This window comes from Colobus angolensis, unplaced genomic scaffold (genome assembly GCF_000951035.1).
Source record: "Colobus angolensis palliatus isolate OR3802 unplaced genomic scaffold, Cang.pa_1.0 Scaffold124, whole genome shotgun sequence".
Lineage (NCBI taxonomy): Eukaryota > Metazoa > Chordata > Mammalia > Primates > Cercopithecidae > Colobus > Colobus angolensis.
In genome coordinates, this window is record NW_012113586.1 from 4,805,693 (window position 1) to 4,824,845 (window position 19,153).

Below are 19,153 nucleotides of genomic sequence, written 5' to 3' on the forward strand. Positions count from 1 at the left end.
GTGAACCTGGGAGGCGGAGCTTGCAGTGAGCCGAGATAGTGCCAATGCACTCCAGCCTGGGCGACAGAGACTCCATCTCAAAAAAAAAAAAAGAAAAAAAAATTGTTCTATCACATTATTAACTAAAGAAATATAGGCTGGGTGTGGTGGCTCACGCCTGTAATCCCAGCACTTTGGGAGGCTGAGGTGGGCAGACCACGAGGTCAGGAGTTCAAGACCAGCCTGGCCAACATGGTGAAACCCCATCTCTACTAAAAATACAAAAATTAGCCAGGTGTGATGACAGGCGCCTGTAGTCCCAGCTACTCGGGAGGATGAGGCAGGAGAATGGTGTGAACCTGGGAGGTGGAGCTGGCAGTGAGCTGAGATGGCACCACTGCACTCCAGGCTGGGCAATAGAGCAAGACTCCATCTCAAAAAAAAAAAAAAAAGAAGAAGAAGAAATATAAATTAGAAAAATTTAAAAACTAACTTCCTCCTCTTAGATGGGCAATGATTTAAAACAATAACATCCAATGCTCCCGAGTACGTGGGAAATAAAAAATCTCAGATGTTAGAGGCAAAGCAAGCAAAAGGAACACCCCTTAGGAAGGCAATTTGGTAGGATCTACAACGATGACCTGGCTTTTCCTCTACTTGAAACCTAGGCTTCAGAAATACTTGTACAAATACATATGTAAAAAAGTATTCACCGCAATGTTGTTTAAACCAGGGGTTGGCAAACTTCTCCACAGATGTAAATATTTTCAGCATTTCAAGCCATATTCTGTCACAACTACTGAACTCTGTTGGTGCAGAGTGAAAGCAGCCATAGGTGATGCATAAATAACAGGGCATGGCTGTGTGCCAATAAAATCTGATTAACAAATATAACTAGCCTCTAGCTTTGACTAATGAAAACTCTTAATCCAAATGTGCATCAACAGACAATCAGTTGAATAAATCATGGTATTTGGTAGAATCAGATGTAGCTATTACCAGAAATGAGTTTTATCTGTAGTTAGATCTGTATGAGTAAGATCTGTATGTACTGACTTGGAAAGACAGCCAAGGGATAGCTTTAAGAAAAAAAAGCAAAGTTTTATATATCTATATCTCTCTACATATATAAAGATAATATACATTATAAAGAGAGATGTAGTATGTAAATCTCTATCTATCCATCTATGAATGATATATATAGGCTATCAATCCATCAATCAATGATATATATAGGCTGGGGCAGTGGCCTGTAATACTAGCACTTTGTGAGGCTGAGGCAGGTAGATTGCTTGAGCTCAGGAGTTCGAGACCAGCCTGAGCAACATGGCCAAACCATGTCTCTATCAAAAAAATACAAAAATACGAAAATTGCCAGGCATGGTGGCATGTGCCTGTGGTTTACACACACACACACACACACACACACGCACACGCACACACAGAGATTGAGAGAGAAAGAAAGAGCAATGACCCCATTTCTGTTTTGTTTTCCCAATTCAGCGTAAAAAGCATCCACAGATATTTGAAAGAATATATACCAACTCCTTATCCGTAAAAAGTGTTTTGGGACGGGGGATGAAAACTTCATTGTCCGCATATGATACTTTTCTTTAATGTTTGGATTTCTATGCCAAAAACAGCTATTATTTTTAATTCAGAAGAGTATAAAATTTTTAAATGAAACAAAAAGCAACCAGGAAACTTTCTAAAATCTTGTAAAAAGAAAAACAACTGTTTTGGTTCTACATGGTACAAGCCATCATTTTACACCTGCAGACATATTTTCCTCATTTGCAACCACAGTATTCGCATGTTTCTGAATTCTATTTCTTGTAACTTACTATTCTAACAGATTCTTTCATGATTCAATAGGTGATACACCATAATTTATAAGCCACTGTTATGTTTTAAATTATTTCCCTTGTGGAGATATTACAGATTGTTTTGCAAAACACCACTTTGTGTATATTCATGTGTATATATTATTGTATTAAATAGCTTTCCTAGGAGAGAGATTAGTGAGTCAATACAGAAAACTTTTTGGTTTCTTACTATTTCTACATTGCTTTCCTAAGGGTAGTTACTGGTTGACAGTGTAACCAGCAGGATACACATATAGTGCAGTGTATAAACAGAGGTCCTTATTAAAAACAGCTACCAAATGTTACACGTGTGCCACATGCCAAGCTCATCTACTCTCTACCATGCAATTTACATGCCATGTTGCCATATTTAATGTAATTCTTACACAACAACTCTGTCAGAGAGGTATTATTATTATCCTCATTGATACAAGAGCAAACAAGTGTAGAGGAACTGAAAGAGTTAATTCATGTGACATGCTTAAAACACTACCTGTCATATGAAGAGGCCAGATTAAATTGATATTATTACTATTGGTAAAAATAATGCTATTGCTTTGTCAGGCATTTTGGGTGTTACAGAGTTAGTTTTACCGAATGGTCTTAGATTATGGTATTTAGCACACTTTTAGGGATATTACAAGAAACAGCCATGTATCTAATAGAAGGTAGAATAATTTGAGCATAGTCACAGACCAATTCAGTGGTGGAGCTAGGATTTGAACCCACTTCTCTGTAGAGAAGTCAATTGCTATATCTTTACTCTATTTTGCCTCCTTGGCCACAACCCTCTATTAGATACATAGCTGTTTCTTGTAACACTCCTTAAGGTGTCCTAAATATCGTAATCTAAAAGACTACTCAGTAAAACTCATTGTGTAACGCCCAAAATGCCTGATGGCATTTTTTTTTTTTTTTTTTTTTTTTAGATGGAGTCTCACTCTGTTGCTCAGGCTGAAGTGCAGTGGTATGATCTTCGCTCACTGCAAGCTCCGCCTCCTGGGTTCACGTCATTCTATTTTTTACCAATAATAATAAGAACTATTTAGTCCATCCTCATCATATGACAGGTACCATTTCAAGCACTTCACATGAATTAACTCTTTCAGTTCCCAAAACATACAAATGAGATAGTTATTAGTATTATCCTAACCAATTAACAGGTTAGGAAACTGAGGCACAGAGCTATTGCCATCTGCCCAAGGTTACGCATCTAGTTGGTGGAGGAGCCAGGTTAGAATGAATCAGTTCAGCTCCAGAGTCCACAATGCACCCCTAATCACTATTTCGTACTGTCTCCAATCACTATTCTGTATTGTCTGCAAGTGAAATTCTCTCCTCTGTTAGAATCCAGAGGCCTTTGAAAGGCACATTTAAAAAAACAATTGCACTAACATAGTATAAAATAAGTGAGAATCACTAATTATTATTACTTGACGTTTTAGAGAAGCCTTTCGATTTTACTACTTCTAGTAACACGCTAAAATTCAACTGGCCAAGCTCAGTGACAAGCCAGGATGATGGTGGCAGAGCCTGCCCGGAGCAGCGCACCTTGGGGGTCATGCCGTTGGTGATGCAGAAGGCCAGGTGCTGCAGGATGCTCTCCATGCTGTGGTAGTGCTGCTGCCGGGTGGTGCGCAGGTACTTCTGGAGAGCCCTGGCCATGGAGGGGAAAATGGCCTGGGCGGCCTCCCTAGGGTCCATCACCTCCCCTGGGGCTTTCTGCTGCTCCTCGACCTGGAGACGCTGAATGTGGATGAAGGCCTCTTCCACTGCAACCACCAGCCTAGAAGGTGATGCAACACTAAGTAATTAGGATGGTGCCTGCCACAGGGTGTGCGAATAGAATGACACTTGTCCACCTTGCTGCAGCCTGACCTGCCAAAACATTCAAGGCCCAATCACGCTGCTTGCATCCTTAGCTGTCCCCCAGAGGGTGGAGAGGGAGGAAGGGAGAAAGAAAAGCAACAGCAAAAATAACATGTGGAACAGGGGCCCCAGGCATTGGGGGGGAAGGAGCCCTAGGACTGGGAGATGAACTCTGTTCTCAATTCTGCCACCAACGAGCTTGGGAAATGCACTTAAGTCCTTTTTTCATCTCTGCAATGGTTAGATGAAAAGAGTTCTAAGGCCTCTCCAACTGGCTAAAAAAGGCTCTGTACAGAGAGAGGTGGCTGGTGGTGCAGAAGCAGCCCTGCAAAGAAGCAGAGCTGCGTGCTCCCTGGTCCAGCCACCCCCACTAGCAGCCCCTGAGAAACAGGAAGAGGCACAGCACACATGACAGAATGCACCTCTGTCCCCTTCAGTGAATAGGACCTGATGGTGAACACCAGCAAGGGTCCAGGGGTGCAGAACATGCCCACTCAAGTGTGGGCAGGGGGCCAGGAGCACCAGCACCACCCAGGAATCTGTTAGAAATGCCATTTCTTGGGCCCAACTCCACACCTACTGAGTAGGGCTTTTGCAGGCAGAGCACAGAACCTGCATCCTGTATTTGAACAGCCCTCCCAGTGATGCTCACACAGGCTTCAGTTTAAGAAACACTGGAGCAAGGTGCACTCCAAAGGTGTCCTCGCAGGTCATGTTTTTAAACAGAAACCTCAGTCTAGCGGTAAAAAAGGAAAGATTAAAAGTCTACAAGAGGCCGGGCACGGTGGCCCATGCCTGTAATCGCAGTACTTTGGGAGGCTGAGGCAGGCAGATCATTTAAGGTCAGGAGTTTGAGAACAGTCTGGCCAACATAGCAAAACCCCTTCTCTACTAAAAATACCAAATATTAGCTGGGTGTGGTGGTGGGCGCCTGTGATCCCAGCTACGTGGGAGGCTGAGGCATGAGAATCGCTGGAACCTGGGAGGCAGAGGTGACAGTGTGCCAAGATCTTGCCACTGTACTCCAGCCTGAGCAACAAAGTGAGATTCTGTCTCCAAATAAATAAATACATAAATAAAATAAAAATTTAAACGTCTATAAGAGGGTACTGGCATCAGGAGGGCAGTATACCTTGCTTTCCGCTTCTTTACTCGCCGTTCATGTTCGGCCTCTTCGTAATACAACTCATTGTGGCTTGAGTCCCTGCGCCGAGCAGCTGCAGCAATCATGGCCCGGGACTGGCCAGTGGCATTGTTACTGGGGCCTTTGGGGAAAGGACAGTGAAAGAATAGTGTTAATACCACGAGGCTGGGAAACAGAGCAGAAAACTAGTACCGCAATCTGTCAATGTTGTCTACCCACCCCCTATGAAACACACACACACAAATCCTAAAGGTCACTTCCCAGGTGTGCCCCGGATCTGCATTCACTACGTCCAAGGCAAGAGAGCAGAGGAATCTCCCTAAACCCCAATCTGGTCAGCAGAAATGGAAAAAGAACTCAGAAGGGGATGAAGAATGCTTGACAATTAAAATGTTGGCCAAAAACAACACAGAGAGTGTGCTGAAGATGTTACCATCTGTTACACAAAGTTTCAGTTTGGCCATAAGGGCAGCTGGGACATCAAATTTCAGCAACAAGACAATGAGACAGAATGAGAGGGATGGGGAGAACAAGGACAGACAGACAAAAAAGAAAGTCAAAGGACATGAGACACTGAGTCTACAATGGAAAGCAAGCTATGCTGGAATGTCATGGCAGCTACAACTTTTACAGGAAATACCAATATTAATGACCCATTAATGAATACAGACTCAGAAGTCCTGTCCTGTCCTAACCATTGACTACCTTAACTTTTCAGAAAGATAGGCAGATGTCCGGCTTTCTTATGGATGATCTACTTGGCTGGTGACTTGGTTTCACTAGTGGGAATCTTTGCTAAGTTTTCAGATCACAGATTAAATTTATCAATCCTTCAGGCTTCGTGAGGGAGCTCACACCTCATATAGGCAAAAAATAAACAATCAAATAACTGGGAGGATATTACCACCAAAAATTGACACTGTATATAAATCACTTGACTTGTTGACAATATAATCCTCTCCGAGGGTTTGTAAAGTTCTCGCCCTCACCCAATGTACCCAGTAAGAAATGACACCGCATCCTGTTTCTTGCACTTAACCATCTGATACCCTGAAACATAGCTTGGACTTACCCAGCCTGGCCTCCAGCCTCCTGCCACCCACTCAACTCCGGCTCCTAGCCACGAGTAAGAAGTGCCTGTAGGTATCTCACCAGATGCCTGAACTACTGAGATTTCTAGTCTTAATGATTTAGGTAGCTTTCTGAGTCTGTGGGTAATGTGTACAAATTTTGAAAAGCAACCCTTTCCTAATAGCTTCCAATATAAGGTGAGCCTGGCAGAAGGCAGGAAACACACACCACTGCTGTTTTCAATCATAAAATCCCAAAATGAACAGGCTTCTCACATAGGTAGATGGTAAATCAACACTTCTCTAAAAATGTGTCTGCCTACATAAAAAGGAGAAATTGTACTGAAATGAGAATGTACCATAAAGGTAGGCCCAGAGAGGAAGTAGAACCAAACGTACCATGAAGCTTAAACAGTCACCCAACTGTGCCCCTATGAGCACCGCAGACACCCTTTCAAGGCACATACCATCTACATTGTAGACTTTCAGCCCGGCCATGTGCTTGGCTGCTCGGAATTTGGAGGCTGTTAGGAGGTTTGGGTTATAGATGGTGAAATCTTTGTAGTAATTTTCTAGGACCACCAATGCTGCTCGTTGGATACTGAGAAAAAAAGAACAAAATTAATGCAACGCTTTTTCACTGAATATGCAGGTCCTAAATGAAAAAATCCTCTTTTGGAGTCAGGTTAAGGAACATAACATCAAAGATAATCTCATACAGAAGTCCACTGGGTTCTACCACACCTCTGGTCTCCAGGATGAGAACTTAAAGCTGATACTAAGCCCCATGGCCAAGTGGCTTCTGTGCCCTCTCCTGGACCTGTGATTAGCCGCATCCCATCTAGCCCTTTGTTGAAAGAGGAAGAAGTTGTAACTCATAACTTACATTTAGTTTTAGGCACCCAAGAACTTTTTCTATTTTTCCTCGGTTTACAAAAGAAGAAACTGAGGAACCCCTGCAAAGGGCAAGAGGCTTACTAATGGTTGCAGAGCTAATAAGTGAAAGAACAAAGTATGGATTCAGGTTTCTAAGGTCCTCATTCAAGGTTTTGTCCCCTAGGCCTCGGTGCCCCTGGGTATGAGGAATCTTGGAACTTAGGTTTTATACAGACCAGAACAACTACAGCCATCCAGGGCAGAGTGTACTTAAAAGGGCCTCAGCCGGGCACGGTGGCTCACATCTATAATCCCAGCACGTCGGGAGGCTGAGGCGGGTGGATCAGGACTTTGAGACCAGCCTGACCAATATGATGAAACCCCCTCTCTACTAAAAATACAAAAACTACCCGGGCGTGGTAGCACATGCCTGTAATCCCAGCTACTCGGGAGGCTGAGACAGGAGAATCACTTGAACCTGGGAGGCAGAGGTTGCAGTGAGCCAAGATTGTGTCATTGCACTCCAGCCTGGGCAACAAGAATGAAACTCAGTCTCAAAAAGGAAAAAAAAAGAGGGCCTCCGCTGAGACCACCTGATCTTTCTGGGTCCCCCTGCCCCTTGGACTGCTATCTCTGGCCTTTGGCAGAGGGGTATGAAGGTGACTATCCATGTTCTGATAATCTAGGTCTCCAACCTATCCTCTGCTTGGTCGTCAGAGAGCAGCAGGGGAACAAAGAACAGGTACCATCAACAAGTGGGAGAGAGGATGTGGGAGGGCACTTATAATTGGAAATGAGTCTAGACAGCAAAAGAATATGCTCTTGGTCTACGGTGCATGACACTTGCCACTTTGAAGAACACCTTGCAATGATACAGCAAGGGTTTGCACATACCTGATTCTCATTTCACCCTCACAATCATTCGAGGTAAGAAAATTGAGGCTCAAAAATCGATGACCTGTACAACAGTACGCAGTCAGTAAGTAGGAGAGCTGGAACTCTGATGTGATTTACAAACCTCCAAGTTGGGCTTTCCGGTAACGTGCAGCCTCTGTGTAACAGTGTACGTGCTGACATCTCCAACCACCACCATGTTAAATACCACAGATATATTTTTATCTTGCCCTTTAGATTTTCCTTTCTAGTACTCTGCTAAGCAGATCGGCTTACAAGGATTATTTGCAGTAGCCGGAGCACCAGGATGGGGCTCCCTTTGATTCCTGGATGACCGCACTCTGTTCCAACACTCTCAGGGTGGCTCAGCGATCTTCACTTCACACCAAGGCAAGGGAGCTCCTAAACCATCTGCTGGAAATTCTGTCGACCCACCCCTTTGGCTCCCCTTGGAGCTCTGCTTCAAGACTTTAACAGAGTTGAATCTGGAAGTCAGTCAGCTAACCTGCTTAAGAGCAGAATCATGGCAAAGCTTTCTGAGTTATATCCCCAGCAGTGCCTGCATTCAGTTGGTACTTAATGTTGTCCTAGATAATGTACAGTCATGTGAGGCTGGGGAACACTATCAGGGGAAATCTGTGAGACCAACTTTGCATAATGGAAGTAAACCTAAGACTCCTAACAGCAAATCTGCATTTCAAAAATTCTGATCATTCAATTAACTCAGTTGCTCACTCGTCATTTCATATTTGAGTGCCTGTGTCTGCTAAGTCCTGGGAATATCAAGATAGACAGAAGGAGCTCCTCCTTAGTCGGTACACGGAGCATGAACCCCATGACAGTGAGTGTGCTCTCATGCTGGAACACGTGGGTCTAAGTAACCACGGAGAAGAGCTTCTGGCTGCCTGGGACAGGGTGCGGCCTTCCTGAGGAGGTGGCCTTGTGTGGAGATTTGTGTGTCACGAGAGCTCTTTCTGCAGAAGTCCACTCTGCTTGCCCTGAAAGTCTCACCTAGCAATCTCCAAGTCAATGTGGCTCCAACTCTGTCCTTGCCCCCTGTCCATGGCATTCTCCAGAGAGAGGCAAGTGCTTCTTTATTCCTACCCCATCCAGATATTCATTGCAGCCCTCTCCCTGATCTCTCTCTACACACACACACACACACACACACACATACAGACACACACACTCTCCCTCGTGTGCCTAGCTCAGCTCTCACCCCTGTGTGTGCCTTTTCCGGAGTGCCTGGGCTTTGGGAGGCAAGGGGCCCCTCTGCATGGCTGTAAGACTCAGTTTACACACACACACCCACTAGGGTTCAAACCCACTTCATCCCCTCCTCTAATGATACAGAAACATCTCCAGGCCCCTGGATTCCCAATAGAAAAGTATTACCTTGATCTAAATTTAAAAATTAAAAGGCAATCATCAGAAGTTCTCCTCAGAACCATCTCCAACTCAAAACTGTCTTGTGGTTGCTGAGTTTTAGTTTACTGTTCAGCGAGGCTGCGAGGAGGGGCCAAGGGAATCCCACTAATTCAGTTGGGGCCGGTGAGGGGATGGCTGGGTGGAAGCCTCCTGGCTGTGTCTCTTACCCTCCACCCTGTGAGTGTGATGCACTGCCCCGAGCAGTGGCTTCTGTCTCCAGCAGGGCTCCTGGCCCACTGCCTTCCAGCCTGGGGCCTCAGCAGATGCTCTCCAAATGGGCCAGCTCTCCAAATGAGCCAAGTCCACAGCCTACCTGACAGCCCCCTCAGAGCAAAGTCCTGGCGTCCCAGGAAGTGCCCAGGGTGGGGGCGGGTACCGTGAGATGCCAGCCCTGGGTGTCACAGGCACAGCTCTCACAGTCCTCCCAAGGAGAGCCTTTGCTCAAAAATATCAAACAAAGGGAAAGCGCAGGCGTCCTGTACTCCCTCTGGCTCTGCGCTCTCAGAGAAGCAACGGGATGACTCAGAGCCTGGCCAGCTCCCAGGCTGAGAAGCCAACGCTGGAGCTGAAGGGATCTCAGGGAGAAGTTGATAAACACCTGCAAGAGTGTGCATGCTTTCACCTACAGAGGATGGTCTGTCTGATGCCCAGCATATCTAGCAATATTAGGGAATGAGAATTTCCAAGTAACTAAATAAACACATAACTCAAGCGCACGACTTAAATAAAATGGTTGTGACCTTTTGGGATAAAATCCAATATGCCTTTCTTCATCTTTTATTTTTTGAGACAGTCTCCCTCTGTCACCCAGGCTGGAGTGCAGTGGCACAATCTCGGCTCACTGTAACCTCCACCTCCCAGGTTCAAGATTCTCCTGCCTCAGACTCCCAAATAAAAGGGACTACAGGCACGTGTCACCATGCCCAGCTAATTTTTATATTTTTAGAAGAGACGGGGTCTCACCATGTTGCCCAGGCTGGTCTTGAACTCTTGAGCTCAAGTGATCCGCCCACCTTGGTCTCCCAAAGTTCTGGGACTACAGGTGTGAGCCACTGCGCCGGGCCTTTCTTCATCGTTTTGAAGAGAGTGAGGTCTGTGATGTATGATTTAAGTCTTCTTGATTACTCCAGATGATTACGCATCTTAACACTCAGCTGTGCCATGTACATAATGCAGTGAAGACACTGGGTTCCATCAGGAGGTGGAGGCCATCTATCCCCACTCTGTCCCATGGCTGCAGTAAGTGTGAATAGGTGAGGTTGTTTTGTTTACATTTTTTTCTACATTCTCCCTCGCTACTGGCTATCAGTCATTCCTAATTACTATGCCATGGCCTCGGTCACAGCCCCAGGAGGCCAGGACGCAGGGAGCAGCCGTTCCCTCCACCACTGTCAGTGCCCAGCATTCCTCCTGCCTCGATTCCTCTCCACCCTCCAAATACGGAAGGAACCACAAAGCCAACGCAGGACTGGCTTCCTTCAGGAAGCCTTTTCGAATCCTCCAGGTCCCGCTGATCTGTCCCTAAACTTGCAGTATCGAAGATGATGACACGTGACTTGTGATGTCTTCGAGGAAGGTGGTCTTGCCCCTTCAACAAGCTCACCTACGCAAATTCCTGACACACACCCTTTGGTTCCTCCATGGGTATATAATACTTGCAGGCTTAGCTTCTCTGTTCATGCAATCTTAGAATTCCCATAGGCCTAAGATCAGTCCTGAATATGTATTTCATAAATTTATGGAATTTCAGAGGCAAAAAGCGCCCCAGAGATGAACAAAAGCAAATCCTTTTACAAACCCCAATCTCTAGACCAGACAATCTTGGGGAAACGTGGGAGGCAAGAAAAATCAAGTTGGTTAGAAACTTGCCCCCTCTGTTATCACCATTACATTCAGAGAGAAAAGGCGGTAGCTTGACCGAACAGGACTCCCGTATTGCTGTCAGGTGGAGCCTGAAGTATAGACTACGGACTCAGCCCCCTCAGAAACCTAAAACAATGAGCATTTTCCCAAGATAGAGGACTCTCTGCTCAACTGGTGCCGCATGCCAACATACCTGCCTAGTCACAACCCCAGGAAAGAAATACCCTCTCCCAGACCACATAGATTTGTGGAAAACACCACATGAAGGTACACCTAGTTGTGACAGAAATTCGCTTAAGACCAATGCATAAAAACCTCCTCAACAGGCTTAGGTCTAGGCTGGTCCAAACTTGAACTCCTGGGAAGGACAGACCAGCAATGGGTCTACGTAAAGGTCTAAGGGAATCCGACTGCTACATTGTAATTTAAAACTCACTGCTGACCACATTGCCTACTGGCCTATTTTCTTTGCAAGACAAAGAGGGTGGAATGAGAAAGGCTGTGGTCTTTTGTGTCTAATCAGCCACGAAAGCGCTTCCAGTGTTGTTGACAACTGTTACATGACTGCCATGGCAACAGAGAAGAGGGGCTCACCCTTGGGCTACATTTCTTAAACAGACCTGGAAAGAAGCACCTCAAAACATAGTTCAAATGTTAATGCACAAAAATCTGAAAGACATATTTTTTAAAGATAAATTCTGAAGAAAAAAATACAAATCAAATTAATGCCCTGCATACCTAGACCATCCACTGCCTCCCCATGCTCTGTGCATGTCCGAGTCTGCACAGACGCTGCGGAGGAGGCACGCACAGTGCAATTGGTACAGACTCTGGTCCCAGACAACATGACTCCAGGCTCTCTCACTCATTCATTCAACTTGAACGAATTAGTCACTTCTTCAAACCTCATACTCTTCATCTGCAGGATGGGAAGAACAGCACAGAAAACCCTGCTTACCAAGGTAAGTGGGCTCCAAAATACTCAGCGGCATAAAATGTCTTACTGAAAGACTAATGAATTGACTGAGGCAGGCCTGGTACAGGCAGCTACTCAGAACCTCCAGCAGCAGCCTGCGAGATCCAAGTATACCAGGTGCTGACTGAGGTCGGCATCGCCCTAAGGCAGGTTAAGTCTTATGAGCTTAAATATCCACTGGGATGATTCCAAGTTCTATGACATTCTGAGACTTCAAAGCTAGTTGGCATTTAGACCAGGAAAAATACTGGAGACTTGGGAGTTCACCCTCCACTTCCCTGCTTCCTAAAGAGGAGCAGCCCGCCTGGTTTAGGTCTACGCTGAAGATGAAATAACACATTTTAAAGTGCTTATTCAAAGTAAATAACTCATAAATGATGGCCACCATGAGCTTACATGGCCATATATCTTGAAGCGGCCAACTTGATCCCATGTGCGCCTGTACCAACCTCCCCCAGAGGCCCACCATGAGGGTACTGCCATGGGGAATGAGCCAAGATGGGTCCACTCTGCAGTCTTCCTTAGGGACTGGGGCCACAAAGTTATGCTACTCTTTGTTTTTATGCAGTACTTCCTGCCAACTCTCAGCCTCCTGAAAATCAAACCTATGTAAAGGGAGGCATCCATTGTAGAAGGAGTAGTAGATTCCAGAAGGTCTAGATTCCTGCTACCTACCCTGTAATCCTGTATAAGTCATTTCCGCTTTCTTGGCCTTTTCCTTGGCCTTTGATAGAGATAATACTGACTACCGCATGTGGTTGCTGAGAAGAGCAAATGAAATAATGACAGTGAAGGCATTTATCAACTATAATGCATTCTACAAACACAAAATATTATCTCATTACTAATAATGAGCATGAACATTTTGCAGCAGGGATGGGGTTGGTTGATGGCTAGAATACACACATAGTCTCTAGGCACAAAAGCATGACCTCACTTCCATTTATACTGAACCTCAAAATTTTAGAAATGGAAGGAATCTTAGTGTTCACCCAAGCAGAGATTCAAGAATTAGAGAAATCGAGAGTCCATCAGTCTAATCTCCCAATCCCTGTATCAATTATTTTTAAAAATTATTTTATTTATTTATTTATTTAGAGATGGAGTCTCACTCTGTCACCCAAGCTGGAGTGCAGTGGCATGATCTCAGCTCACTACAACCTCTGCCTCCCAGGTCCAAGCAATTCTCCTGCCTCAGCATCCTGAGTAGCTGGGATTACAGGCACAGGCCACCACGCCTGGCTGAGTTTTAGTAGAGACAGGGTTTCGCCTTGTTGGCCAGGCTGGTCTTGCACTCCTGACGTCAGATGATCCACCTGCCTTGGCCTCCCAAAGTGCTGGGATTACAGGTGTGAGTCACCAAACCTGGCCAATTTTTATTTTTATTTTTGAGACAGAGTCTCCTTTGTCGCCCAGGATGGAGTGCAGTGGTACAATCTCAGCTAACTGCAACCTCTGCTTCCCAGGTTCAAGCAATTCTCATGCCTCAGCCTCCAGAGTAGCTGGGACTACAGGCACATGCCACCACACCTGGCTCACTTTTGTATTTTGGTGGAGACGGATTTTCACCATGTTGCCCAGGCTGGCTCAAACTTCTGGCCTCAAGGGATCCACCCATTTCAGCCTACCAAAGTGCGGGGATTACAGGCGTGAGCCACTGTGCCTGGCATCCATATACCAATTCTTTTTATAAGCTCCCAGATGACATCCAGCCTTTGCTTGAAAAGAAAGTTCACTTTCACATTGAAATGACCTTTCAGTTCTACCACACTGGTTCACCCAATGCTTTGTTCTGAACCCAAGTCCCCCTTTCTTGTGAAAGCCTATTACATACTTGAAGGAAACAATTGTAGCCATAAACCACCTCCATTTTAACTCCCTTATTTTGTCGCTAAAGGAACCAAAGCCTAAAAAAATGTGTGCACACATGCACACATACACACAGATGCACACACAGTCCCTTCTATTTCCCATTCATTCACCCTTCTGTGAACTTGATTGTGGCTTCTGCAATCAAATTTGTACTCTCACATGTTATTAAAATCAGAAATTAACATTGAGCTTTAGAGCTCATGCAGACTGATGCCCTCACACTTTATGGCCTGCAACTTCTCCCTGAGCAGGGAGAAGAGATGAAGACATCCCCCATGGACAAGTCCTTTTCAAGTTTTAGCCACATCTTTTCAAATACGAATTTGATCCCTTCAGCTAGATCAAGAAAAACAGCTTTCTTCACATGTGGAAAATGTCAAAGTACTTCTTGCATGCTAATTCCCCAAATATATGCCAGGTCATTCTTCTCATTACCTAAGTACGTGCTGACAGAAAAAGCACTAAAAAGTTTTCTTGTCGTAGAGTAAAATCTGCAAAGATCTCCTTTTAGGGTATGCAGGCACTATCCTGAAAGCCAGCTAAGGATGCTACATTCAGAAAAATCTTAATAACTAGCCTCTCCAACTCCATCAAAAGCAGTTATAAATGGTGTGCACCTGCTAAGTCCCCAGTACTGAGACCCGGATGTAAATGAAACCTTCCGGGGGCTTACGCTCCAATCAGTGGTGAGCACCACTCAAACAGTAAGTATAGTCAAGTGATCCAGAGACCATGACAGAACATGCACACTAAGAAGAGGGGGATGGTGTTCCCACTGGGGATCCACAGTGGGGGCAAAGCTGGACTGTTAAGTCTTACAAGATGAATGATGGTCACACCATGGACAACAGGCTGTAAATAAAATTCCAGGCAGAGAAAGCAGTGTGAGCAGAAACAGGCTGGTATTAATCCTCCCAAACATCCACAACAGAGCAATGGGGTCAGTGTTCAGTCACAGGACAGCACAGCTTGGAAAAACCTGTAGTGGCAAATAGTATCTCTCAAAATGTGCATCTAACCAGAACTTCAGAATGTGACCTTATTTGGACACAGGGTCTTTGCAGATGTTATGTTTAGTTAAGGTAGAGTCATTCTGGTATCCGTATAAGAAAAGAGGTGGCCAGGCCTCTTTGGCTCATGCCTGTAATCCCAGCACTTTGGGAGGCCGACACAGGCAGATCACTTGAGGTCAAGAGTTCGAGACCAGCCTGACCAGCAAGGTGAAACCCCGTCTCTACTAAAAACACAAAAATAAGCTGGGTGTGGTGGCGTGTGCCTGTAATCCCAGCTACTAAGGAGGCTGAGGCAGAATTGCTTGAACCTGGGAGGCAGAAGTTGCAGTGTGCTGAGATCGCACCAATGCATTCATGCCTGGGCAAAAGAGTAAGACTCTGTCTTAAAAAAAAAAAAAAAAAAGAGGACATAACAGAGACCCACACGGAGGAGGTCACGTAATGATGGGGGCAGAAACTGGAGTGACACAGCCGTAAACAAAGGAACATGAAGGGTTGCCAGCAGCCACCAGAAACTAGGAAGAGGCAAGGAAAGATTCGTCCCTAGAGCCTTTGCGGGGAGCACAGCTGTGCCAACACCTAGATTTTGTACTTTCTGAGAAGCAGAACTTTTAAGCCATCCAGTTTGTGCTATACTCTGTTACTTCAGCCTTAGGAAACTAATGTACGTGAACTTAGGGAAGGAAGGGTGGAGGCAGGTAAGCGGCAAGACTGGTCAATGGTAACTGAGGCTGCAGATGAATGCAAAGGTGAGAGCATGGGAGGAAGGAGGGTCAGTGGACAGGGACAACCAAAGAAGGCCAGTACTGAAGGCTGCCCAGGCACTAAGGCCACTCATTACCTACTTTTTAAGGTGTGCCTGCTCTGATGGCTGCATTTTAGGGCCCAAACCTAGGTCTTTGAGAAAATTCTAAAATGCAGAACCCCCAAGACAAGTTGATTCAGCTTTCTGTGAAAACCTCCAGCTAGGGTGCCATAGCCGATGCTCTCAGTTTTACCCACCTGCTACTTCCCAGAAGAGTCCGTAAGAGCTAATCTACCTGGATGTATGGGCTTCACTGCTCCCCACACTTGGAGATAAATGACTTCAGTCTGACAGTCAGGACCATTTGTGGCAATATCTGTGTGAGTCCCAGAGAAGAGAATATAATTAGCCCCTGGACGCTGGACGCCACCGCCTTCACTGACAACCAGGCACATGAGTGTTTATATCTCCTGGCCCTTCTGCCTTTTAATTAAAACGTTTGTCTCACAGCTGCATTTGGGAAGTTAGCTTACACAAGTCCCATAGATAACAGGCAATGATCACCTTGGAACTTGAGAAGGACAAAGAGGGGCAAAAACTGGAATTAGCTCATGTTTACTAACAGGTCTCATAACAAAGGCCTGGACTTGGTTGGACTTTCAGGATAGAGGAGGAGGGCCACAGGTTTCTGCTTGAGGTCCTGAGACACAGGAGATTTCCCATTCTGCAAAGGGAAACAGATCAGAGGCTCTGTGTGGCGGCTGAGGCCCGCGGGAAGGCTCTTCCTCGGGCCACCTGGATTCACTCGTGTCCCGGGCCTGCTGGTGCCTCAGGTACACAGAAGTTTCAGCAGCTGAATTCTTTGAACCAATATTTGAAGGCTGGAAAGCATGCCTGGCTTTTGCTTTGAAATTCAAGCTGTGGACAAGCCCTGCAGGGCTTGTCCTCTGAAAGATGAACAAGCAGATGGGCAGCCTAGGATATCTAATCCCAGAGCGCCAAGGAAGTGGAATCAGCAGGACTTGGGAATCACAGAATGATCTCCAAAGTGCAGTGTGGGGGACACCCAGAGCACTTCTCCATGAGTCCCTAATAATACAAATAAAACGACACCCAGAGCATGCCCGGAGGACACCATTCTCTATCAACACTGGGAGGAGTTTGTGAGAACCAGAAGTAGCTAACAGCTCACACAATGACCTGGTTTTTCTGGTCTCAGCAACTAAGCAATACAAGGCTGTTAACACGGACACCCCTCCTGGGCTTAACACCATGGCCCAGTGGCAGTTCTGAGTGCAGAGACACTGCTGGTCTCCTGCTGAGCGGCTGAGAGAGTTATGGCTGAAGCCCTCTGGCTGCCTTCCCCGCAGCACAGAGATGCTGGCAGACCTCCACCACCGGGGCACCTAGGAGACATGCTTCCCTACAAGTGAGGGGCTTGGCTCTGCCACAGTCTGCCGGGGGAGCACGCAGCCCTGCTTGCAGGCCGCGGCACAAACCTCGCCACGCTGCCACTTCCTTGCACAGTCCAACCTGCCCTGTGCCTCCCCTGCCTGGGATGGGAACTCTGCGCTCTCCACGTCTTAAATTACAGTGATGAATTACACCAAGATAAACAGCAGAGGCATGGGGATCAAAGACAGCGGCCTGCTTAGGGCGCTCTAAGAAAAAGATTTAGATATGGACTCGAAACACCTCCACCCGACCCAGGATGTTGGACTGCCTCATCTTCCTCGTGAGTACGCAGGAAGGAGCACAACATGAAGTCTGGAGTCTGAGGCTTCCGGCCTGCCCAAGTGGATCTTGGCTCCCCGAAACCGGGGCCGGAGCAGAGCCGAGTGGCGGCTTTGCAGCCAGGGAAAGGAGGTCGCAGGCTGTTTGTCCTCCTGAGCACTCGCGCCCCACCACTTTCACACTGTGTCAAGTCACACCCGGCCACTTGTGGTGAGTGTGGAGAATATGAGCCCTGGCCTGCAGCAAGAATCCTCCAGGGAAACCAACAGCACAGCATTCAGGGAGTGTGACCCATCTTCCAGGGGCCGGGCCCCTAAGGAGACCATGAAAACTGGCTTCACCTTTGCCAGCTCCTTTCCCTGTGAGTCCTCTGGGCCTTGGCGCAAGGCTGTGGGCAGACGCCGTGCGAGGGAAGCCATCCCAGCTGTGGCCGCTGGCAGGAGGCAGCTGAGTAAACACAGGGCTTCAGTGTGCAGCACCTTACACTCTCATTAAAGCCACTTTTAACAGGCACCACAGCACCAAACCACAAACGGCAGCTCCACTCCTGCCTTCAAAATTCTCCCACAGCAAAATAAGGCCGGAGCAAAACCCTCCACACTCTGTTTTAGCCCTTGCTTGCTCTTGTCCTTTGCTTTGCTATGGAGTGAGGCTGAGGACTGGAAAAATCTCTTTATTAAAAAGTAATTACAGGAGTACAAAAACACACATTTCTAAAAATGAGATGGCATATGAACCCACGAACGTAGTAACATGAGCCGAAACCACTGATGGTCATTTAAGGATTTTCCCAACGTTGCAGCCACTGGCTCTGGGCTCTTGGAGACCGTCGGTGCTCATCGTGAACACGGGATGGAGGGCGTGGCCCAGCATGAGAGACATGCCTACCAGTAATGTAATCACCGGCTTGGACATTACTTGACCCAGAATCACAAACATAAGATTTCAAAAGGAGCTGGAAATATCCTGGAATTACTGGAGTAACTTTAATCTCCCTAAGAGACTCTCCCTTTGTCACTTAAAACTAGAAAATCAAAGTGCAATCCAGAGAAGCAAGGCCCCCGTACAATCTGGGAGGATGCCCGGATGAGCTGAACAGAGGACAAGATGAGCTCTATTTCAACAGGTCAAAAGTCTCTGGGGTCAAAAGTCTCCAGTGTATGTAATATTCCTGTCACAGCTCAGGCTGCTGTTATCAAAATGCTACAGACTAGGTAGCTTAAACAACAGAAATTTATTTTCTTACAGTTCTGGAGGCTAGGGGTCCAAGATCAAGGCTCCAGCCAATGTGGTTCCTGTTGAGGGCTCTTTTTTGGGCTTACAGATGGCCACCTTCTTTCTGTGGTCTCAAACAGCCTTTTCTAAGGGTGTGTGCAGAGAGAGAGCAAGCTCTCTCGTATCTCTTCTTGTAAGGACGCCAGTCCTATGGGATCAGGGCCCCACACTGACTACATTTAACCTCAATTACTTCCTTAGAGGCTCCATCTCCAAATACGCCACACTGGAGGTTAGGGCTTCCACATATGAATCTGGGGGGACTACAAATATTCAGTCCATAATACTTCCTTGAATATAATCACAATTGACAATGTGACAGTCATAAACTTCCATTGCTTGAAAAGCAATCCAAGGATCATTTTTTCTAAAGAACAGGTAGTTCTGTGATTAGTTACCATGTCTTTGATTAAAAGATCTATATTAGTCCATTTTTATGCTGCTGATAAAGATATACCTAAGACTGGGTAATTTATACAGAAAAAGAGGTTTAATGGACTCACAGTTCCACATGGCTGGCGAGGCCTCACAATCACAGCAGAAGGCAAAA

General features: G+C 46.1%; 1 protein-coding gene across 1 annotated transcript in view; it reads right to left on the bottom strand.

Annotated features, from left to right (window-relative positions):
- The window catches only part of VANGL1 (VANGL planar cell polarity protein 1), a 52,150-nt gene that overhangs the window by 4,727 nt on the left and 28,270 nt on the right, over nt 1-19,153 (bottom strand). The window contains exons 5-7 of the mRNA XM_011933094.1: nt 6,395-6,528; nt 4,846-4,978; nt 3,396-3,630 (exon numbers count right to left, since the gene is read on the bottom strand). Coding sequence (XP_011788484.1) covers nt 3,396-3,630; nt 4,846-4,978; nt 6,395-6,528 — 502 coding nt within the window. The remainder of the gene's footprint in view (nt 1-3,395; nt 3,631-4,845; nt 4,979-6,394; nt 6,529-19,153) is intronic.